This window comes from Salmo salar, chromosome 26 (genome assembly GCF_965601325.2).
Source record: "Salmo salar chromosome 26, fSalSal1, whole genome shotgun sequence".
NCBI lineage: Eukaryota > Metazoa > Chordata > Actinopteri > Salmoniformes > Salmonidae > Salmo > Salmo salar.
Window position 1 is genome coordinate 53,035,001 of NC_138316.1, and position 25,000 is coordinate 53,060,000.

The 25,000-nt window shown below is 47.8% G+C and overlaps 1 protein-coding gene across 1 annotated transcript in view; it reads right to left on the minus strand.

Moving 5' to 3' along the window:
- The window catches only part of LOC106588129 (FH1/FH2 domain-containing protein 1-like), a 55,566-nt gene that overhangs the window by 12,527 nt on the left and 18,039 nt on the right, over positions 1-25,000 (minus strand). The window contains exons 6-13 of the mRNA XM_082969910.1: positions 24,608-24,774; positions 21,955-22,098; positions 18,147-18,352; positions 12,453-13,214; positions 11,516-11,671; positions 10,509-10,691; positions 9,219-9,338; positions 6,137-6,298 (exon numbers count right to left, since the gene is read on the minus strand). Coding sequence (XP_082826036.1) covers positions 6,137-6,298; positions 9,219-9,338; positions 10,509-10,691; positions 11,516-11,671; positions 12,453-13,214; positions 18,147-18,352; positions 21,955-22,098; positions 24,608-24,774 — 1,900 coding nt within the window. The remainder of the gene's footprint in view (positions 1-6,136; positions 6,299-9,218; positions 9,339-10,508; positions 10,692-11,515; positions 11,672-12,452; positions 13,215-18,146; positions 18,353-21,954; positions 22,099-24,607; positions 24,775-25,000) is intronic.

The following is a 25,000-nucleotide window of genomic DNA, read 5'->3' on the forward strand; positions in this document are numbered from 1 at the left end:
CTGTATATAGCCTCCACATTGACTCTGTACCGGTACCCCCTGTATATAGCCTCCACATTGACTCTGTACCGGTACACCCTGTATATAGCCTCCACATTGACTCTGTACCGGTACCCCCTGTATATAGCCTCCACATTGACTCTGTACCGGTACCCCCTGTATATAGCCTCCACATTGACTCTGTACCGTAACACCCTGTATATAGCCTCCACATTGACTCTGTACCGGTACCCCCTGTATATAGCCTCCACATTGACTCTGTACCGGTACCCCCTGTATATAGCCTCCACATTGACTCTGTACCGGCACCCCCCTGTATATAGCCTCCATATTGACTCTGTACCGTAACACCCTGTATATAGCCTCCACATTGACTCTGTACCGGTACCCCCTGTATATAGCCTCCACATTGACTCTGTACCAGCACCCCCTGTATATAGCCTCCACATTGACTCTGTACCGTAACACCCTGTATATAGCCTCCACATTGACTCTGTACCGGTACCCCCTGTATATAGCCTCCACATTGACTCTGTACCGGTACCCCCTGTATATAGCCTCCACATTGACTCTGTACCGTAATACCCTGTATATAGCCTCCACATTGACTCTGTACCGGTACCCCTGTATATAGCCTCCACATTGACTCTGTACCGGTACCCCTGTATATAGCCTCCACATTGACTCTGTACCGGTACACCCTGTATATAGCCTCCACATTGACTCTGTACCGTAACACCCTGTATATAGCCTCCACATTGACTCTGTACCGGTACACCCTGTATATAGCCTCCACATTGACTCTGTACCGTAATACCCTGTATATAGCCTCCACATTGACTCTGTACCGGTACACCCTGTATATAGCCTCCACATTGACTCTGTACCGTAACACCCTGTATATAGCCTCCACATTGACTCTGTACCGGTACACCCTGTATATAGCCTCCACATTGACTCTGTACCGGTACACCCTGTATATAGCCTCCACATTGACTCTGTACCGTAACACCCTGTATATAGTCTCCACATGGACTCTGTACCGGTACCCTCTGTATATAGCCTCCACATTGACTCTGTACCGGTACACCCTGTATATAGCCTCCACATTGACTCTGTACCGGTACCCCTGTATATAGCCTCCACATTGACTCTGTACCGTAACACCCTGTATATAGCCTCCACATTGACTCTGTACCGTAACACCCTGTATATAGCCTCCACATTGACTCTGTACCGTAACACCCTGTATATAGCCTCCACATTGACTCTGTACCGTAACACCCTGTATATAGCCTCCACATTGACTCTGTACCGTAACACCCTGTATATAGCCTCCACATTGACTCTGTACCGTAACACCCTGTATATAGCCTCCACGTTGACTCTGTACCGTAACACCCTGTATATAGCCTCCACATTGACTCTGTACCGTAACACCCTGTATATAGCCTCCACATTGACTCTGTACCGGTACCCCCTGTATATAGCCTCCACATTGACTCTGTACCGGTACCCCCTGTATATAGCCTCCACATTGACTCTGTACCGGTACCCCCTGTATATAGCCTCCACATTGACTCTGTACCGGTACCCCCTGTATATAACCTCCACATTGACTCTGTACCGGTACCCCCTGTATATAGCCTCCACATTGACTCTGTACCGGTACACCCTGTATATAGCCTCCACATTGACTCTGTACCGGTACCCCCTGTATATAGCCTCCACATTGACTCTGTACCGTAACACCCTGTATATAGCCTCCACATTGACTCTGTACCGTAACACCCTGTATATAGCCTCCACATTGACTCTGTACCGTAACACCCTGTATATAGCCTCCACATTGACTCTGTACCGTAACACCCTGTATATAGCCTCCACATTGACTCTGTACCGTAACACCCTGTATATAGCCTCCATGTTGACTCTGTACCGTAACACCCTGTATATAGCCTCCACATTGACTCTGTACCGTAACACCCTGTATATAGCCTCCACATTGACTCTGTACCGGTACCCCCTGTATATAGCCTCCACATTGACTCTGTACCGGTACCCCCTGTATATAGCCTCCACATTGACTCTGTACCGGTACCCCCTGTATATAGCCTCCACATTGACTCTGTACCGGTACCCCCTGTATATAACCTCCACATTGACTCTGTACCGGTACCCCCTGTATATAGCCTCCCCATTGACTCTGTACCGGTACCCCCTGTATATAGCCTCCACATTGACTCTGTACCGTAACACCCTGTATATAGCCTCCACATTGACTCTGTACCGGTACCCCCTGTATATAGCCTCCCCATTGACTCTGTACAGGTACCCCTTGTATATAGCCTCCACATTGACTCTGTACCGTAATACCCTGTATATAGCCTCCACATTGACTCTGTACCGGTACCCCCTGTATATAGCCTCCACATTGACTCTGTACCGTAATACCCTGTATATAGCCTCCACATTGACTCTGTACCGGTACCCCCTGTATATAGCCTCCACATTGACTCTGTACCGTAACACCCTGTATATAGCCTCCACATTGACTCTGTACCGTAATACCCTGTATATAGCCTCCACATTGACTCTGTACCGTAATACCCTGTATATAGCCTCCACATTGACTCTGTACCGGTACCCCCTGTATATAGCCTCCACATTGACTCTGTACCGTAATACCCTGTATATAGCCTCCACATTGACTCTGTACCGGTACCCCCTGTATATAGCCTCCACATTGACTCTGTACCGGTACCCCCTGTATATAGCCTCCACATTGACTCTGTACCGGTACTTCCTGTATATAGCCTCCACATTGACTCTGTACCGTAATACCCTGTATATAGCCTCCACATTGACTCTGTACCGGTACCCCCTGTATATAGCCTCCACATTGACCCTGTACCGTAACACCCTGTATATAGCCTCCACATTGACTCTGTACCGGTACCCCCTGTATATAGCCTCCACATTGACTCTGTACCGGTACCCCCTGTATATAGCCTCCACATTGACTCTGTACCGGTACCCCCTGTATATAACCTCCACATTGACTCTGTACCGGTACCCCCTGTATATAGCCTCCACATTGACTCTGTACCGGTACACCCTGTATATAGCCTCCACATTGACTCTGTACCGGTACCCCCTGTATATAGCCTCCACATTGACTCTGTACCGTAACACCCTGTATATAGCCTCCACATTGACTCTGTACCGTAACACCCTGTATATAGCCTCCACATTGACTCTGTACCGTAACACCCTGTATATAGCCTCCACATTGACTCTGTACCGTAACACCCTGTATATAGCCTCCACATTGACTCTGTACCGTAACACCCTGTATATAGCCTCCACATTGACTCTGTACCGTAACACCCTGTATATAGCCTCCACGTTGACTCTGTACCGTAACACCCTGTATATAGCCTCCACATTGACTCTGTACCGTAACACCCTGTATATAGCCTCCACATTGACTCTGTACCGGTACCCCCTGTATATAGCCTCCACATTGACTCTGTACCGGTACCCCCTGTATATAGCCTCCACATTGACTCTGTACCGGTACCCCCTGTATATAGCCTCCACATTGACTCTGTACCGGTACCCCCTGTATATAACCTCCACATTGACTCTGTACCGGTACCCCCTGTATATAGCCTCCCCATTGACTCTGTACCGGTACCCCCTGTATATAGCCTCCACATTGACTCTGTACCGTAACACCCTGTATATAGCCTCCACATTGACTCTGTACCGGTACCCCCTGTATATAGCCTCCACATTGACTCTGTACAGGTACCCCTTGTATATAGCCTCCACATTGACTCTGTACCGGTACCCCCTGTATATAGCCTCCCCATTGACTCTGTACCGGTACCCCCTGTATATAGCCTCCACATTGACTCTGTACCGTAATACCCTGTATATAGCCTCCACATTGACTCTGTACCGGTACCCCCTGTATATAGCCTCCACATTGACTCTGTACCGTAATACCCTGTATATAGCCTCCACATTGACTCTGTACCGGTACCCCCTGTATATAGCCTCCACATTGACTCTGTACCGTAACACCCTGTATATAGCCTCCACATTGACTCTGTACCGTAATACCCTGTATATAGCCTCCACATTGACTCTGTACCGTAATACCCTGTATATAGCCTCCACATTGACTCTGTACCGGTACCCCCTGTATATAGCCTCCACATTGACTCTGTACCGTAATACCCTGTATATAGCCTCCACATTGACTCTGTACCGGTACCCCCTGTATATAGCCTCCACATTGACTCTGTACCGGTACCCCCTGTATATAGCCTCCACATTGACTCTGTACCGGTACTTCCTGTATATAGCCTCCACATTGACTCTGTACCGTAATACCCTGTATATAGCCTCCACATTGACTCTGTACCGGTACCCCCTGTATATAGCCTCCACATTGACCCTGTACCGTAACACCCTGTATATAGCCTCCACATTGACCCTGTACCGTAACACCCTGTATATAGCCTCCACATTGACCCTGTACCGTAACACCCTGTATATAGCCTCCACATTGACCCTGTACCGGTACCCACTGTATATAGCCTCCACATTGACTCTGTACCGGTACCCCCTGTATATAGCCTCCACATTGACTCTGTACCGTAACACCCTGTATATAGCCTCCACATTGACTCTGTACCGGTACCCCCTGTATATAGCCTCCACATTGACTCTGTACCGTAATACCCTGTATATAGCCTCCACATTGACTCTGTACCGTAACACCCTGTATATAGCCTCCACATTGACTCTGTACCGGTACCCCCTGTATATAGCCTCCACATTGACTCTGTACCGTAACACCCTGTATATAGCCTCCACATTGACTCTGTACCGGTACCCCCTGTATATAGCCTCCACATTGACTCTGTACCGTAATACCCTGTATATAGCCTCCACATTGACTCTGTACCGTAACACCCTGTATATAGCCTCCACATTGACTCTGTACCGGTACCCCCTGTATATAGCCTCCACATTGACTCTGTACCGTAACACCCTGTATATAGCCTCCACATTGACTCTGTACCGGTATCGGTTGTAAGGTCTACTACACCTGCTGTATTCAGCATTTCACTGTGAGGTCTACTACACCTGTTGTATTCAGCATTTCACTGTGAGGTCTACTACACCTGTTGTATTCAGCATTTCACTGTGAGGTCTACTACACCTGTTGTATTCAGCATTTCACTGTGAGGTCTACTACACCTGTTGTATTGAGCATTTCACTGTGAGGTCTACTACACCTGTTGTATTGAGCATTTCACTGTGAGGTCTACTACACCTGTTGTATTCAGCATTTCACTGTGAGGTCTACTACACCTGTTGTATTCAGCATTTCACTGTGAGGTCTACTACACCTGTTGTATTCAGCATTTCACTGTGAGGTCTACTACACCTGTTGTATTCAGCATTTCACTGTGAGGTCTACTACACCTGTTGTATTCAGCATTTCACTGTGAGGTCTACTACACCTGTTGTATTCAGCATTTCACTGTGAGGTCTACTACACCTGTTGTATTCAGCATTTCACTGTGAGGTCTACTACACCTGTTGTATTCAGCATTTCACTGTGAGGTCTACTACACCTGTTGTATTCAGCATTTCACTGTAAGGTCTACTACACCTGTTGTATTCAGCATTTCACTGTGAGGTCTACTACACCTGTTGTATTCAGCATTTCACTGTGAGGTCTACTACACCTGTTGTATTCAGCATTTCACTGTGAGGTCTACTACACCTGTTGTATTCAGCATTTCACTGTAAGGTCTACTACACCTGTTGTATTCAGCATTTCACTGTGAGGTCTACTACACCTGTTGTATTCAGCATTTCACTGTAAGGTCTACTACACCTGTTGTATTCGGCCCATGTGACTAATAAAATGTTGATCTGATTTTTTGCTGCTTCATAGAACCTACAACCCAAATAAGCCTGTCCTAATTAAACTAGATCAAACTATATTTAAATCCCATGAATCTGTGGGGGGGGACGGAGCAGAGTCATTGATTTCCACACAGCGCTACTTTTACCCAGGGTCCCCATCTACATCTACAGGGAGTCTTACTTTAGCAGAGCGTGTGATGGAGGGGATCTCAGAATAGACGTCGGAGGTGTCTGTGTAGTTGTCTACGATGAAGTTACAGGTGTGATGGAGCAGAGACTGTCTGTGGACTGTATCCTTCACCTCGGTTACCTTCTCCAAGTAGTTCAGCTCAAAACCTTTAGCCTGCAGAGAGAGGGACAGAGCCAGGGGGGACAGAGCCAGGGACGGACAGAGCGACAGAGCCAGGGGGGACAGAGCCAGGGACGGACAGAGCCAGGGACGGACAGAGAGACAGAGCCAGGGGGGACAGAGCCAGGGACGGACAGAGCCAGGGGGGACAGAGCCAGGGACGGACAGAGCCAGGGACGGACAGAGCCAGGGACGGACAGAGCCAGGGACGGACAGAGCCAGGGACGGACAGAGCCAGGGACGGACAGAGAGGGAGGGTGACAGCGAGAGAGGGAGGGTGACAGCGAGAGAGGGAGGGTGACAGAGAGAGAGGGAGGGTGACAGAGAGAGAGGGAGGGTGACAGAGAGAGAGAGAGAGAGAGAGAGAGAGAGAGGGAGGGTGACAGAGAGAGAGGGAGGGTGACAGAGAGAGAGGGAGGGTGACAGCGAGAGAGGGAGAGAGAGAGAGAGGGAGGGTGACAGAGAGAGAGGGAGGGTGACAGAGAGAGAGGGAGGGTGACAGAGAGAGGGAGGGAGGGTGACAGAGAGAGGGAGGGTGACAGAGAGAGAGGGAGGGTGACAGAGAGAGAGGGAGGGTGACAGAGAGAGAGGGAGGGAGACAGAGAGAGAGGGAGGGTGACAGAGAGAGAGGGAGACAGATGGGCAGACAGAAAATCAGACAGGCAGGCGATATGACAGTCAGAGGTAAGCTACATTAGACTCAAAACTACAACAATCAACCCATCTAACAATAAACAGTAAATATACCCTCCTGAACCGTTTCCTCCTTCCTCCTTCAGGATAAACATCTTCTAACCAGCTTAACCAACTCAAAGTCATTGTGAAGCCAAGTCATTGTGAAGCCAAGTCATTGTGAAGCCAAGTCATTGTGAAGCCAAGTCATTGTGAAGCCAAGTTATTGTGAAGCCAAGTCATTGTGAAGTCAAGTCATTGTGAAGTCAAGTCATTGTGAAGCCAAGTCATTGTGAAGCCAAGTCATTGTGAAGCCAAGTCATTGTGAAGCCAAGTCATTGTGAAGCCAAGTCATTGTGAAGCCAAGTCATTGTGAAGCCAAGTCATTGTGAAGCCAAGTCATTGTGAAGCCAAGTCATTGTGAAGTCAAGTCATTGTGAAGTCAAGTCATTGTGAAGCCAAGTTATTGTGAAGTCAAGTCATTGTGAAGCCAAGTCATTGTGAAGCCAAGTCATTGTGAAGCCAAGTCATTGTGAAGTCAAGTCATTGTGAAGCCAAGTCATTGTGAAGCCAAGTCATTGTGAAGCCAAGTCATTGTGAAGTCAAGTCATTGTGAAGCCAAGTCATTGTGAAGCCAAGTCATTGTGAAGCCAAGTCATTGTGAAGCCAAGTCATTGTGAAGCCAAGTCATTGTGAAGTCAAGTCATTGTGAAGCCAAGTCATTGTGAAGCCAAGTCATTGTGAAGCCAAGTCATTGTGAAGCCAAGTCATTGTGAAGTCAAGTCATTGTGAAGCCAAGTCATTGTGAAGTCAAGTCATTGTGAAGCCAAGTCATTGTGAAGCCAAGTCATTGTGAAGTCAAGTCATTGTGAAGTCAAGTCATTGTGAAGCCAAGTCATTGTGAAGCCAAGTCATTGTGAAGCCAAGTCATTGTGAAGTCAAGTCATTGTGAAGCCAAGTCATTGTGAAGCCAAGTCATTGTGAAGCCAAGTCATTGTGAAGCCATAAGGCAGGTGATTTGTACCAAGGCATTACAGCTTCCTGCTCCAGACAGCACGTAGTTCCTGTATTAACTGTGGGTTCAATCTAATCCCTTCACTCGTTGAAATTGTTAAAACAAAGTGTATAAAAACTATTCTAATAAAAGGCAACAGTTGGATGAAGATTCTCCAAACTTTTATAATCCAACAATTATTAACTGAATTATAGCACAGATACTGATTGGAGTTGAAGGGATTTTGGTGAGAATTGAGGTATTGAATTTATTGTCAAATATTGAGAAAACAAATATGCACTGATATATATATATTTTATTGTATCAGGTATATTTTTGTATATTTTGTGTTGAAATAAAGAACATTATTTGTGCCTCATTTGCATAAATACACCAGGTGTATTTGATTTGCATATATTAAAATTAACAAACATTTCAACTGTATTAAATTATTACTTTTTTAATTTTAATGAAATATAGTTCTTTCTCGTCTTTCTTGTGATGTGGAGACGATGTGTTAAATCCCTGACTAAGTTTTACCGTTCTGATTCAACGGGAAAAACGTATTCCATTTCCGGGGTGTTTTTCGACAGGCCATTATACAAACATTTCCGCGGTCGTAACGTTTACATTTACATTTTAAGTCATTTAGCAGACGCTCTTATCCAGAGCGACTTACAAATTGGTGGATTCACCTTATGATATCCAGTGGAACAGCCACTTTACAATAGTGCATCTAAATCTTTTAAGGGGGGGGTTAGAAGGATTACTTTATCCTATCCCAGGTATTCCTTGAAGAGGTGGGGTTTCAGGTGTCTCCGGAAGGTGGTGATTGACTCCGCTGTCCTGGCGTCGTGAGGGAGCTTGTTCCACCATTGGGGTGCCAGAGCAGCGAACAGCGTTAAGTGACAAGTGGATTTTTCGCACCCCCCTCAAACACAGGAAGTAGATGTTTTTTCGCACCCCCCTCAAACACAGGAAGAAAATGTTTTTTTGCACCCCACCTCAAACACAGGAAGTAGATATTTTTTGCAACCCCTCAAATACAGGAAGTAGATGTCTGAAAAAGACAGCTCCTCAGGTGGGCGGGTTCATGCACACTTGCTAGTCCACTTGAGGTGATATTTTTACATTGTTGTACGATACGAGGCCTTACCTTATATAGCCCTATGGGCCCTGGTCAACAGTAGTGCACCACTATACAGGGAACAGGGTTCCATTTGGGACGCAGAAGAACACCACACTTACACTGGTACTGTTGAGGAAGTTTCCAATGGCCAAAAGCGTTGCTAGGATGCGCTTAAAGGTTCTGTTTTTGGCGAGCTGCTCCATGCCTAGTTTCAGGTCGAACAGAGGCTCAGCTATCTCCTGTACAGAGACGAAGAGAAGAGATGAACGAGGAGATTAACAACATTCAGGGGGAAGAGAGGCTCAGCTATCTCCCGTACAGAGACGAAGAGATTAACGACATTCAGGGGGAAGAGAGACTCAGCTATCTCCTGTACAGAGAGACTCAGCTATCTCCTGTACAGAGACGAAGAGATTAACAACATTCAGGGGGAAGAGAGACTCAGCTATCTCCTGTACAGAGAGGCTCAGCTATCTCCTGTACAGAGACGAAGAGATTAACAACATTCAGGGGGAAGAGAGGCTCAGCTATCTCCTGTACAGAGACGAAGAGAAGAGATGAACGAGGATGAGGGAGGAGATTAACGACATTCAGGGGGAAGAGAGGCTCAGCTATCTCCTGTACAGAGAGACTCAGCTGAGTCTCTCTGTACAGGAGATAGCTGAGTCTCTCTGTACAGGAGATAGCTGAGTCTCTCTGTACAGGAGATAGCTGAGTCTCTCTGTACAGGAGATAGCTGAGTCTCTCTGTACAGGAGATAGCTGAGTCTCTCTGTACAGGAGATAGCTGAGTCTCTCTGTACAGGAGATAGCTGAGTCTCTGTACAGGAGATAGCCATCTCCTGTACAGAGACGAAGAGAAGAGATGAACGAGGATGACATTTTAGTCATTTAGCAGACTCTCTTATCCTCAGCTATCTCCTGTACAGAGATGAAGAGATTAACAACATTCAGGGGGAAGAGCGGCTCAGCTATCTCCTGTACAGAGACGAAGAGATTAACGACATTCAGGGGGAAGAGAGACTCAGCTATCTCCTGTACAGCGACGATGACATTTTACATTTTAGTCATTTAGCAGACTCTCTTATCCTCAGCTATCTCCTGTACAGAGATGAAGAGATGAACGACATTCAGGGGGAAACAAACTGCATCAAACAGGCTCGGCAGTCAGTGAGGATTCACAGTCCACTACACTAGTACTGCACATGATGACTGGAGATGTAGGATACTCATGGGCCCAGATCAGTTTCTGAATGAGGCACGAGGACTATTCCATAATGAGAGCAGAACACTAGCCTGGGCCCAGATCAGTTTCTGAATGAGGCACAAGGACTATTCCATAATGAGACTAGCAGAACAGACTGCATCCAAGGCCAGATGCTTTAGGAATACGGACCGCCCTGATCCTACCTTCTCCAGGGTTTCATAGTTGAGTTTGAAGGCCCAGAGCTGTAGTCGAGCGCTGAGGCCACTGATGGACGACAGGGTGAGGAGAAACTGTTCTGCTGAGCCCAGGGGGACGTCGGGGTTGGCCAGCTGAGCCTCCTGGATCTTCTGCTTCTCCTCCTCACTAGGAGTCATCGTCAGGATTTTCTACAAGACAACAGATGACTGGAGTTAGAGGCATGGATTTTCTAGAGGAGGAAGAGAGAGAGAGGGATGACTGGAACAGATGACTAGAGTCATGGATTTTCTAGAGGGGGAAGAGAGGGATGACTGGAGTCATGGATTTTCTAGAGGAGGAAGAGAGAGAGGGAGATGACTGGAAAAGATCACTGGAGTCATGGATTTTCTAGAGGGGGAAGAGCGAAGGGGAGGACTGGAGTCATGGATTTTCTAGAGGAGGAAGAGAGAGGGAGATGACTGGAGTCATGGATTTTCTAGAGGAGGAAGAGAGAGAGGGAGATGACTGGAGTCATGGATTTTCTAGAGGAGGAAGAGAGAGAGGGAGATGACTGGAGTCATGGATTTTCTAGAGGAGGAAGAGAGAGGGAGATGACTGGAGTCATGGATTTTCTAGAGGAGGAAGAGAGAGATGGAGATGACTGGAAAAGATCACTGGAGTCATGGATTTTCTAGAGGGGGAAGAGCGAAGGGGAGGACTGGAGGCATGGATTTGTACCACAGAGAAAGGAAAATCAGAGGACTAAGAAAGTGTGAGTAGTAGACATTTTGGTTATTTAAAAAAAAAAAAAGGTGCTTTATTGACAGAGAGATTTTCAGGTATACCGTCGTTGACAGTAAACACGAATTCATCTACACTAGAGAACTAGTGTACTTCTCCCCCTGAACCCTTCGCAGGTCACTGATGCTCTGTGTCAGAATGCACTGATCCTGGTGTAAACAGCCCTACAGATCCCGTTCAGTCGTAACTGTAACGGTAACAGCCCCACCCAGTGGTGGAAAGACAGTATCACCTCGATGCCTTCCTTGTTGATGGCAAACTCGTCAAAGTTGAGGATGGCGGTCTTGATGACGTGGACCGCCGGTAGTACGGTCATTCCGATGTTGATGGCGTTGCTCCTCTTAGAATCTAACACCAGTATCTCTGCCTTCTTCACTTCCGCTCCTTTCTGCAGGGACAAACGGCATAGAAAAGATTTACTATTCCCCCAGTCTATTCCCCCCAGTCTATTCCCCCCAGTCTATTCCCCCCAGTCTATTCCCCCCAGTCTATTCCCCCAGTCTATTCCCCCAGTCTATTCCCCCAGTCTATTCTCCAGTCAATTCCTCCAGTCTATTCCTCCAGTCTATTCCCCCAGGTCTATTCCCCCCAGTCTATTCCCCCCAGTCTATTCCCCCAGTCTATTCCCTCCAAGTCTATTCCCCCCAGTCTATTCCCCCCAGTCTATTCCCCCCAGTCTATTCCCCCAGTCTATTCCCCCCAGTCTATTCCCCCCAGTCTATTCCCCCAGTCTATTCCCCCCAGTCTATTCCCCCAGTCTATTCCCCCAGTCTATTCCCCCAGTCTATTCCCCCAGTCTATTCCCCCAGTCTATTCTCCAGTCTATTCCCCCAGTCTATTCCCCCAGTCTATTCTCCAGTCTATTCTCCAGTCTATTCTCCAGTCTATTCTCCAGTCTATTCTCCAGTCTATTCTCCAGTCAATTCTCCAGTCAATTCTCCAGTCAATTCTCCAGTCAATTCACCAACAGAGATTACAGTTAATATTGCTTTCACTTCATTCCTGCTTTACAGTACTTGAGACAGCTTTACATAGTTTACACAGGCAGTCCAATTGACAACTTTTGCCAATTATTTAGGCATATCTGATATTTTCCTTCATGTGTAAACAGCAACAAAAACACATGGAATCTGATCTTTTGATTTCTGAGCCGATGTAAATCACCTCACCTTTAGAGCAACGGGGAGCTCTTTGGCCTTGGACTCAAAGAGGTGTTCCAGCTTGGCCGTATCCACGGTGACCTTATCCAGCGATGCCCACACCGTCCCGCGTCCGAATTTACACTTCCTGGGACTGTCTGACTGTTTGAGTTCTTTCCAGAACAACTTGACCGTCTTTCTCTTCTTGGCAAAGGCCGGGTCTGGAAGCTGGGAAGAAGAGGAGGAGAAAGGCGGAGGTGGAGCTCCAGGAGGAGGTGGAGGAAGAGAGGAGCAGAGACCTCCACCCGGTGGGGGAGGAGGTGGAGGAGGAGGGGGACTCATACACGGAGCCCCGGGAGGAGGAGGAGGAGGAGGAGGAGGGGGTGGAGGAGCGGAGGCTAGTCCAGGCATAGGTGGAGGAGGAGGTGGGACGCCACCACCACCGCCGGCCCGTCCAACACCCACGTCAAAGACATCCACGTCCAGCACATCTATATCCTCTTCCTCCATGAGGTCAGAGAAGTCCAGGTCTTTGATCTTCAGAGCTTTGGAGCTGGGTTGGAGCAGGTCCCAGGTGTTTGCCTGTCTGTCCCTGGTCAGAGGGGTCATCTGGGTTCTCTCTAGGTTTCGGGAGTGGGTCTCTGCGTCGATGCTGTACTGCGGACGGACACGTCGGTTCTGCTGCTCCTCTGCCAGCCTGGCCCGCGCTGCCTGGGCACTGCCACCCAGACCCTGCAGCTCTGCCCTTCTGGAACTGCCGTCCTCGCTGGGTAGAGGCTGGGCCTGGTGGGCCTGGAGGAAAACGATCAGTTAGTTCATCAAGGTCATCTGGATCGATTACAAAATGTGGCAATCGAAAGATTGAAAATTTGAATGATATTTTCCATAAGCTGGACAGATATGAGTTTAAATTAAAATAAACACAATGCTGTTTTTTAATTCAGCTTCCTCCCCCTGCTACAGATCAGTCAGCATGTGTCCATCTCTGCTATAGATCAGTCAGCATGTTCTTCATCTCTGCTATAGATCAGTCAGCATGTGTTCCTCTCTGCTATAGATCAGTCAGCATGTGTCCATCTCTGCTATAGATCAGTCAGCATGTGTTCCTCTCTGCTATAGATCAGTCAGCTATAGATCAGTCAGCATGTGTCCATCTCTGCTATAGATCAGTCTGCTATAGATCAGTCAGCATGTGTTCATCTCTGCTATAGATCAGTCAGCATGTTCTTCATCTCTGCTATAGATCAGTCAGCATGTGTCCCTCTCTGCTACAGATCAGTCAGCATGTGTCCATCTCTGCTATAGATCAGTCAGCATGTGTTCATCTCTGCTATAGATCAGTCAGCATGTGTCCATCTCTGCTATAGATCAGTCAGCATGTTCTTCATCTCTGCTATAGATCAGTCAGCATGTGTCCATCTCTGCTATAGACCAGTCAGCATGTTCTTCATCTCTGCTATAGATCAGTCAGCATGTGTTCATCTCTGCTATAGATCAGTCAGCATGTTCTCCATCTCTGCTATAAATCAGTCAGCTATAGATCAGTCAGCATGTTCTTCATCTCTGCTATAAATCAGTCAGCTATAGATCAGTCAGCATGTGTCCATCTCTGCTATAGATCAGTCAGCATGTGTTCATCTCTGCTATAGATCAGTCAGCATGTTCTTCATCTCTGCTATAAATCAGTCAGCTATAGATCAGTCAGCATGTTCTTCATCTCTGCTATAGATCAGTCAGCATGTGTCCATCTCTGCTATAGATCAGTCAGCATGTGTCCATCTCTGCTATAGATCAGTCAGCATGTGTCCATCTCTGCTATAGATCAGTCAGCATGTGTCCATCTCTGCTATAGATCAGTCAGCATGTGTCCATCTCTGCTATATATCAGTCAGCATGTGTCCATCTCTGCTATAGATCAGTCAGCATGTGTTCCTCTCTGCTATATATCAGTCAGCATGTGTCCATCTCTGCTATAGATCAGTCAGCATGTTCTCCATCTCTGCTATAGATCAGTCAGCATGTGTTCCTCTCTGCTATAGATCAGTCAGCATGTTCTCCATCTCTGCTATAGATCAGTCAGCATGTGTTCCTCTCTGCTATATATCAGTCAGCATGTGTCCATCTCTGCTATAGATCAGTCAGCATGTTCTCCATCTCTGCTATAGATCAGTCAGCATGTGTTCCTCTCTGCTATATATCAGTCAGCATGTGTCCATCTCTGCTATAGATCAGTCAGCATGTTCTTCATCTCTGCTATAGATCAGTCAGCATGTGTCCCTCTCTGCTATAGATCAGTCAGCATGTGTCCATCTCTGCTATAGATCAGTCAGCATGTGTCCATCTCTGCTATATATCAGTCAGCATGTGTCCATCTCTGCTATATATCAGTCAGCATGTGTCCATCTCTGCTATAGATCAGTCAGCATGTGTTCCTCTCTGCTATAGATCAGTCAGCATGTGTCCATCTCTGCTATAGATCAGTCAGCTATAGATCAGTCAGCATGTGTTCATCTCTGCTATAGATCAGTCAGCATGTGTCCATCTCTGCTATAGATCAGTCAGCTATAGATCAGTCAGCATGTGTCCATCTCTGCTATAGATCAGTCAGCATGTGTCCATCTCTGCTATAGATCAGTCAGCTATAGATCAGTCAGCATGTGTTCATCTCTGCTATAGATCAGTCAGCATGTGTCCATCTCTGCTATAGATCAGTCAGCTATAGATCAGTCAGCATGTGTTCCTCTCTGCTATAGATCAGTCTGCATGTGTCTCTCTGCAATATATCAGTCAGCATGTGTCCATCTCTGCTATAGATCAGTCAGCTATAGATCAGTCAGCATGTGTCCATCTCTGCTATAGATCAGTCAGCATGTGTCCATCTCTGCTATAGATCAGTCAGCTATAGATCAGTCAGCATGTTCTTCATCTCTGCTATAGATCAGTCAGCATGTTGTCCATCTCTGCTATAGATCAGTCAGCATGTTGTCCATCTCTGCTATAGATCAGTCAGCATGTGTCCATCTCTGCTATAGATCAGTCAGCATGTGTCCATCTCTGCTATAGATCAGTCAGCATGTGTTCCTCTCTGCTATAGATCAGTCAGCATGTGTATCTCTCTGCTATATATCAGTCAGCATGTGTCCATCTCTGCTATAGATCAGTCAGCTATAGATCAGTCAGCATGTGTTCATCTCTGCTATAGATCAGTCAGCATGTGTCCATCTCTGCTATAGATTAGTCAGCATGTTGTCCATCTCTGCTATAGATCAGTCAGCATGTGTTCATCTCTGCTATAGATCAGTCAGCATGTGTATCTCTCTGCTATAGATCAGTCAGCATGTGTCCATCTCTGCTATAGATCAGTCAGCATGTGTTCATCTCTGCTATAGATCAGTCAGCATGTCTTCATCTCTGCTATAGATCAGTCAGCATGTGTATCTCTCGGCTATAGATCAGTCAGCATGTGTCCATCTCTGCTATAGATCAGTCAGCATGTGTTCCTCTCTGCTATAGATCAGTCAGCATGTCTTCATCTCTGCTATAGATCAGTCAGCATGTGTCCATCTCTGCTATAGATCAGTCAGCATGTGTTCATCTCTGCTATAGATCAGTCAGCATGTGTCCATCTCTGCTATAGATCAGTCAGCATGTCTTCATCTCTGCTATAGATCAGTCAGCATGTGTCCATCTCTGCTATAGATCAGTCAGCATGTGTTCATCTCTGCTATAGATCAGTCAGCATGTGTTCATCTCTGCTATAGATCAGTCAGCATGTGTCCATCTCTGCTATAGATCAGTCAGCATGTGTTCCTCTCTGCTATAGATCAGTCAGCATGTCTTCATCTCTGCTATAGATCAGTCAGCATGTGTCCATCTCTGCTATAGATCAGTCAGCATGTGTTCATCTCTGCTATAGATCAGTCAGCATGTGTCCATCTCTGCTATAGATCAGTCAGCATGTCTTCATCTCTGCTATAGATCAGTCAGCATGTGTCCATCTCTGCTATAGATCAGTCAGCATGTGTTCATCTCTGCTATAGATCAGTCAGCATGTGTCCATCTCTGCTATAGATCAGTCAGCTATAGATCAGTCAGCATGTGTCCATCTCTGCTATAGATCAGTCAGCATGTGTATCTCTCTGCTATAGATCAGTCAGCATGTGTAGCTCTCTGCTATATATCAGTCAGCATGTGTAGCTCTCTGCTATAGATCAGTCAGCATGTGTATCTCTCTGCTATAGATCAGTCAGCATGTGTATCTCTCTGCTATAGATCAGTCAGCATGTGTATCTCTCTGCTATAGATCAGTCAGCATGTGTATCTCTCTGCTATAGATCAGTCAGCATGTGTATCTCTCTGCTATAGATCAGTCAGCATGTGTTCCTCTCTGCTATAGATCAGTCAGCATGTGTTCATCTCTGCTATAGATCAGTCAGCATGTGTTCCTCTCTGCTATAGATCAGTCAGCATGTGTTCCTCTCTGCTATAGATCAGTCAGCATGTTGTTCCTCTCTGCTATAGATCAGTTAGCATGTGTCCAACTTACTATATTTTGAAGTGAAAAACGATTATTTATTTTAACCTATTTATTAAAAAAAAAATACAAACTTCTATTTATCGATTAATCGGCCCCAGCTAGCGCCCATCAACTAACGGATTCTGAAAGACTGGTGTTAAACTCATCTCTACTCTACCTAGGGTGGTGTAACAGTCAGTTTCAGGCCTCATCTCGACTCTACCCAGGGTGGTGTAACAGTCCTACCTAGGGTGGTGTAAGAGTCAGTTTCAGGCCTCATCTCTACTCTACCTAGGGTGGTGTTTCAGGCCTCATGTCTAGTCGCTATAGGTTTGAATCTGACCTACTTGACACTTGCGTGACGACTCAAACTGAATTATTCCGTTGTTCTACGTTCCCTACATACTTCAGTCCGAGACTGCCATCGTTGAAGTCGTTTGCGGTGACGTCAAAATGTGGGGGGTGTTGGGCAGCGGTCTAAGACACTGCATCGCAGCGCTAGCAGTGCCACTAGAGATTCTGGGTTCGAGTCCAGGCTCTGTCGCAGCCGGCCGCGACCGGGAGACCCATTGGGGCGGCGCACAATTGGCCCAGCGTCGTCCGGGTTAGGGGAGGGTTTGGCCGGCAGGGATATCGTTGTCCCATCGCGCTCTAGCGACTCCTGTGGCGAGCCGGGGCGCAGTGCACGCTGACCGGGTCGCCAGGTGTACGGTTGTTTCCTCCGACACATTGGTGCGGCTGGCATTGTGTCAAGAAACAGTGCGGCTTGGTTGGGTTGTGTCCGTACGGGAGTCGTAGCGATGAGACAAGACTGTAACTACCAATCTGATACCACGGATTTGAGGAGAAAAAAAAGGGGTGTTGTATAAAAAGTCATCAAAGAGTATCAAAAAAGAATGACAATTTTTCAAAACGCTGCTTTACTCACGTGTGTTCTGGCTCTGGCCCAAACCCATGGGTTTCTAGGACCAATCAGAACAGTTAGAATTTGTTCACGTTCTAGAAATTGGTCGGGGAGGTACTCAGATGCAAACTCATTGCGGATAAGTATCTGACGTCCGTGGACGTGGCCTAGCGTTTGTCTGAGCAAGGAGTTTGGGTAGCCAGACAAACTTGACACAACCTCTCTGTATGTTCCCCACTGTCATCCTCTATCTGTTCAATAAAGTCCGAACATTTGATTGAAACAGGCACTAATTAATTCCCACCTTGAGGTTAGATAGACGCTCCTTCACACTGCTACCAGCCCTGCCCAGCCCTCTGTGATCCTCTGGCTCTCCAGAGAGGCTCTCCTCGGGGTCAGGGTCGGTGCCTGACGGGCTCTTCAGGGGACCGGCCGAGGAGTTCTTGGCGTAAAGCATGTTCAGCATTAACTTCTTCTCATTGGACAGGGTGTTCTGTTGGACACTGACACCTACAGGACAGGAGGGGAAGGACAACTGTATGTTACGATCATCCTATTCACACACATAGCAATATATATATATATATATATATATATATAGCATTATATATATATATATATATATATATATATATATATATATATATATATATATATATATATATATATGCATTATATATATATATATATATATATATATATATATATATATATATATATATATATATAATGACAATTACACATTCCCTAACTTGAGACAATCTGTGACATTGTGTTGTGTGGCCTTTTTATTGTCCCCAGCACAAGGTGCACCTGTGTAATGATCATGCTGTTTTATCAGCTACTTGATATGCCACACCTGTCAGGTGGATGGATTATCTTGACAAAGGGCTGAAATGCTCACTAACTGGGATATAAACAAATTTGTGCACACCATTTGAGAGAAATAAGCTTTTTGTGCATATGGAACATTTCTGGATTGTTTTATTTTTGAGATATATATATAGATATATATAGATATAGATATAGATATAGATATATACACAGAAAATGACATTACAAAAAATGACAGCAGCTCCATGCCATGTTGTTGTAGCCACATCTTTCACAGGTCAGGAAAGCCATAGATCCACACAACATGGCATTTCAAAATGCAATAGAAACCTATTGTCTTTTCCTGCACTCCATAACAGGATGTCAACATTACGTGTACACGAAAAACAATCAGAGGAAATCTTCCCTCTGAACTGGCCAACATGCGAGCGCTGTTCCTCAGTAGATCCTAACAGGCTGACAGCGATAGCAACACCAACTCACCAACCCATCCGCTGACAACCAGCGTCCCTCTGCCTCTCCTTCTACTGCAAAACACCTCTTCACACGCAGACGCAATCCATCTACAGCAAGTTCTCTTATTGGGTACCCTGTTCAACTCTGACCCTACGCTGTCTGGAGCCTGTTCTACCTGGTCATTAATAATCACCCACCTGGTGTCCCAGGTATAAATCAGTCCCTGATTAGAGGGGAATCACCCACCTGGTGTCCCAGGTCTAAATCAGTCCCTGATTAGAGAGGGGAATCACCCACCTGGTGTCCCAGGTCTAAATCAGTCCCTGATTAGAGAGGAATCACCCACCTGGTGTCCCAGGTATAAATCAGTCCCAGATTAGAGGGGAATCCCCCACCTGGTGTCCCAGGTCTAAATCAGTCCCTGATTAGAGAGGAATCACCCACCTGGTGTCCCAGGTATAAATCAGTCCCAGATTAGAGGGGAATCCCCCACCTGGTGTCCCAGGTCTAAATCAGTCCCTGATTAGAGGGGAATCCCCCACCTGGTGTCCCAGGTCTAAATCAGTCCCTGATTAGAGGGGAATCCCCCACCTGGTGTCCCAGGTCTAAATCAGTCCCTGATTAGAGGGGGAATCCCCCACCTGGTGTCCCAGGTCTAAATCAGTCCCTGATTAGAGGGGGAATCCCCCACCTGGTGTCCCAGGTCTAAATCAGTCCCTGATTAGAGGGGGAATCACCCACCTGGTGTCCCCAGGTCTAAATCAGTCCCTGATTAGAGGGGAATCCCCCACCTGGTGTCCCAGGTCTAAATCAGTCCCTGATTAGAGGGGAATCCCCCACCTGGTGTCCCAGGTATAAATCAGTCCCTGATTAGAGGGGGGGAACAATTAAAAATGTCAGCGGTTGAATTTCAGGGCTCTATTTAGTGCACTACATTTGACCAGGTCCCATAGCTCTAGACAAAAGTAGCTTACTATATAGGGACTAGGGTGGCCTTTGGTGCGGAGAACAACACTCCTCACCATTGACCTTGCGTCGCAACACATTCCCTGTCAGTCAGATCAGGAAAGGGAAACCAGATCGTCATCTATAAGTAGAAGCAGTTGACGCGTCTAACCCATCCTAACTGGGCTAGTCTTGGGACGTTGGGGGCCGTAAGGGCCACGGTCAGGTTGGAGTCCCAAGTGGTCCCCTGTTCCCTTTAGAGTGCACTACTTTAGACCACACAGCCTTTGGGCCCTGGTCCTCTGGTCAACAGTAGTGCACTCTAAAGGGAATAGGGAGACATTTGGGGTGTAGTCCCAGACTGTTTAGGACTGGGTCATTTGTCTCCTGGCCACTGGGGAGGAAGAGATGGAATCTGCCCCCCGTTATCTTCAAAGCCAGACGAAAATAAACTATTTTGGGTTGAAATTAGCTACTGGATATGAGCATTCCACAACAGAGCGTCGCTGCCCTCCGAGTCCGGAGGACCGGACAGAGCGTCGCTGGAGGACCGGACAGAGCGTCGCTGGAGGACCGGACAGAGCGTCGCTGGAGGACCGGACAGAGCGTCGCTGGAGGACCGGACAGAGCGTCGCTGGAGGACCGGACAGAGCGTCGCTGGAGGACCGGACAGAGCGTCACTGGAGGACCGGACAGAGCGTCACTGACCTCCGAGGCTGGAGGACCGGACAGAGCGTCGCTGGAGGACCGGACAGAGCGTCACTGACCTCCGAGGCTGGAGGACCGGACAGAGCGTCGCTGGAGGACCGGACAGAGCGTCACTGACCTCCGAGGCTGGAGGACCGGACAGAGCGTCGCTGGAGGACCGGACAGAGCGTCACTGACCTCCGAGGCTGGAGGACCGGACAGAGCGTCGCTGGAGGACCGGACAGAGCGTCACTGACCTCCGAGGCTGGAGGACCGGACAGAGCGTCGCTGGAGGACCGGACAGAGCGTCACTGACCTCCGAGGCTGGAGGACCGGACAGAGCGTCGCTGGAGGACCGGACAGAGCGTTGCTGTCCGAGTCTGGAGGACCGGACAGAGCGTCGCTGGAGGACCGGACAGAGCGTCACTGACCTCCGAGGCTGGAGGACCGGACAGAGCGTCGCTGTAGGACCGGACAGAGCGTTGCTGTCCGAGTCTGGAGGACCGGACAGAGCGTCGCCGGAGGACCGGACAGAGCGTCGCCGGAGGACCGGACAGAGCGTCACTGACCTCCGAGGCTGGAGGACCGGACAGAGCGTCGCCGGAGGACCGGACAGAGCGTCGCCGGAGGACCGGACAGAGCGTCGCTGCCCTCAACTATCTTGGTCTGTTTTGAATTCAGTTCATCTGCAGGTACAACCTATGGAAGTGGTTGACAAACCTCTGGTTTTCAGTTGTGACCTACCCAAAAGGAGTTATCTCGCGGTCCGCCAGATTACCTGAGGAATGTTTGTAGCCACAACCTTGACTGTAACTCAACTGAAACCCATCAGACATCATCCACCAACCCAACAGTGGGTCTCAGTCCACCATTATGGAAACAAACTACACACTTTCAAGCTGGTCCCTGTATAACATACAGCCAGTAGACAGGCCGGTCCCTGTATAACATACAGCCAGTAGACAGGCCGGTCCCTGTATAACATACAGCCAGTAGACAGGCCGGTCCCTGTATAACATACAGCCAGTAGACAGGCCGGTCCCTGTATAACATACAGCCAGTAGACAGGCCGGTCCCTGTATAACATACAGCCAGTAGACAGGCCGGTCCCTGTATAACATACAGCCAGTAGACAGGCTGGTCCCTGTACAGGCTGGTCCCTGAAGGAGGGTTGGATGTTAATCTCTTGCCTGGATCATTATGGGTCGCCTGGGTGTCTGCTGGGTGAGGCTGCTCCAGGGCGCTCTGGATGGGGCCAGTCTCTCCTGAGACCTGCTCCCCTGCGTGGAGCTCCGGCTGGGGCTCTGTTTCTGAACCGCTGGCCTGGAATGAGGCTGTTGGCGCACACACAGACAAAAAAAAAAAAAAAAAAATAAGTAAAAACATTCACAACTGAATCAAGTACATTTTAAATAATGCATGAGTGAATTTCCATTTGAAATGTTACTGGTAGAGCATAATGCCAGTGAATCTACTCCAGAGAAATAACCCCCCCAGACTCACATTCAACTTCAATGTGAAAGGCCCTCTGCCCTGCTAAAGTCTTTTCACTTGTCTGAGTGTGTGGCAGAGGCAGAGAGGCTCTGAGTGGCCAGAGTGGGAGGGACAGAGAAAGAGAGCGAGAAAGGAGAGCGAAAGAGAGAAAGAGAAAGGAGAGAAAGGAGAGAGAAAGGAGAGAGAGAGAGAGAGAGAAAGGAGAGAGAGAGAGAGAGAGAAAGAAAGGAGAGAGAGAGAGAGAGAGAAAGAAAGGAGAGAGAGAGAGAGAGAGAGAAAGAGAGAAAGAGAGAGAGAGAGAGAGAGAGAGGAGAGAGAGAGAGAGAGAGAGAGAGAGAGAGAGAGAGAGAGAGAGAGAGAGAGAGAGAGAGAGAGAGAGAGAGAGAGAGAGAGAGAGAGAGAGAGAGAGAGAGAGAGAGAGAGAGAGAGAGAGAGAGAGAGAGAGAGAGAGAGAGAGAGAGAGAGAGAGAGAGAGAGAGAGAGAGAGAGAGAGAGAGAGAGAGAGAGAGAGAGAGAGAGAGAGAGAGAGAGAGAGAGAGAGAGAGAGAGAGAGAGAGAGAGAGAGAGAGAGAGAGAAAGGAGAGAGAGAGAGAGAAAGGAGAGAGAGAGAGAAAGGAGAGAGAGATGGATGGAGGGAGGGAGGGAGGGAGAGAGGGAGAGAGAGAGAGAGGAGAGAGAGAGAGAGAGAGAGAGAGAGAGAGAGAGGGAGGGAGAGAGGGAGGGAGAGAGGGAGAGAGAGGGAGGGAGAGAGAGATGTAGTGCTGGGCTGCCAGGGAGGAGGAGGGAGGGAGGGAGGGAGGAAGTGACTCTAGAGCCAGACTTCCAGAGTCATGCAGGGGTCTGAGACTTCATGGGAACCTAGATGCCTCCCATCAGATCTCAGAGCTGGAAGCCCCGTTCAGACAGAACTGGTATTACTAGACTCGTTGGTTACATCATTATTACCCCAGCACGACGACCATTCACACCCGATTCCTTTTTCCAAACTGCCTGGAAATCTTCAGATATTTAATTTTCAATTAACCCTTATGACAGAAGCCTGGGAGGGTTTTTTTATTCTAGGTTTGAAGATATTAAACATCCGTGTTTAGTGGGTAATAGGCTATACTGGTGACTCGTGCTTTCAAATGTACAGGTGTCCCCCATAATGCATCACTGGAGGAAGTGTGATAATGTACAGGTGTCCCCCATAATGCATCACTGGAGGAAGTGTGATAATGTACAGGTGTCCCCCCATAATGCGTCACTGGAGGAAGTGTGATAATGTACAGGTGTCCCCCATAATGCATCACTGGAGGAAGTGTGATAATGTACAGGTGTCCCCCATAATGCATCACTGGAGGAAGTGTGATAATGTACAGGTGTCCCCCATAATGCATCACTGGAGGAAGTGTGATCATAATTCTTATGTGAGTGATCCACAGTAGACCCCTAGGTCTATTCCTCCTCAGTAACTAGTACTATTCCAGGTCTATTCCAGGTCTATTCCTCCTCTATTCCAGGTCTATTCCTCCTCTATTCCAGGTCTATTCCAGGTCTATTCCTCCTCTATTCCAGGTCTATTCCTCCTCTATTCCAGGTCTATTCCTCCTCTATTCCAGGTCTAGTCCTCCTCTAACTATTCCAGGTCTATTCCTCCTCTAACTATTCCAGGTCTATTCCTCCTCTAACTATTCCAGGTCTATTCCTCCTCTAACTATTCCAGGTCTATTCCTCCTCTAACTATTCCAGGTCTATTCCTCCTCTAACTATTCCAGGTCTATTCCTCCTCTATTCCAGGTCTATTCCAGGTCTATTCCTCTAACTATTCCAGGTCTATTCCTCCTCTATTCCAGGTCTATTCCTCCTCTATTCCAGGTCTATTCCTCCTCTATTCCAGGTCTATTCCTCCTCTATTCCAGGTCTATTCCTCCTCTATTCCAGGTCTATTCCTCCTCTATTCCAGGTCTATTCCAGGTCTCTAATGAGAAACTCTCGAACCTTCCCAGCATGAGTTGAGGTGATGTTGGGTAACTTCCTGTCTGACACTGCAGGGCCTGGACTTCTCCAATCTGACTGGAAACGGAGTAAGGATTTATCCAATCCTCCTCTCGCTCCCGACAACACTTCACCATTCTGAGATGTTGTGATGACGCACAAAGTGTTCGCCGACCACGCCGAGCACCATGTGCATGTCACTAACAATTAGGACGGTTCAATGAGGGGTCTGAGAGGAGAGATGTTTCCAGGACAGGGCTCTACCGGGTCAGGCTGTTAGGGGGTACTGTACCTGGGACCAGGGTAAAGGCTGGTTTCAGATGGGGTATCTGGGCTAGAGGACGAGGGTACGGAAGGGTTAGGGTACTGTACCTTCAGTGGGTGTACTGGGGCTGCTGTCTGCAGACGAGGTCTCCTCCTCGGCCCTGGGGGACGTGACTATGGGGTCATCCTGGGACAGTTTATCCTGGAGCTTCTCGTGTTGGCTCCTACTCGTCTTCTCCCACTGGGTGGCGACCAGGTTGCGGAGGAAGGTGCCTCTACAGGAACACAGACATGGAGGAAACTGGGAGGTGACTGAGCCGACATGGAGGAAACTGGGAGGTGACTGAGCCGACACGGAGGGATGGACAACACCATTACGGGGCCAAGCAAGGCAAAAAAAAACCAAATCATCCAGGATCACAGCAACAAAACAATAGATTGGATCAGACAGATTAGAAGAGAGAGTAAAACCCACAGGACCTGAACCAAACAAACTGATTA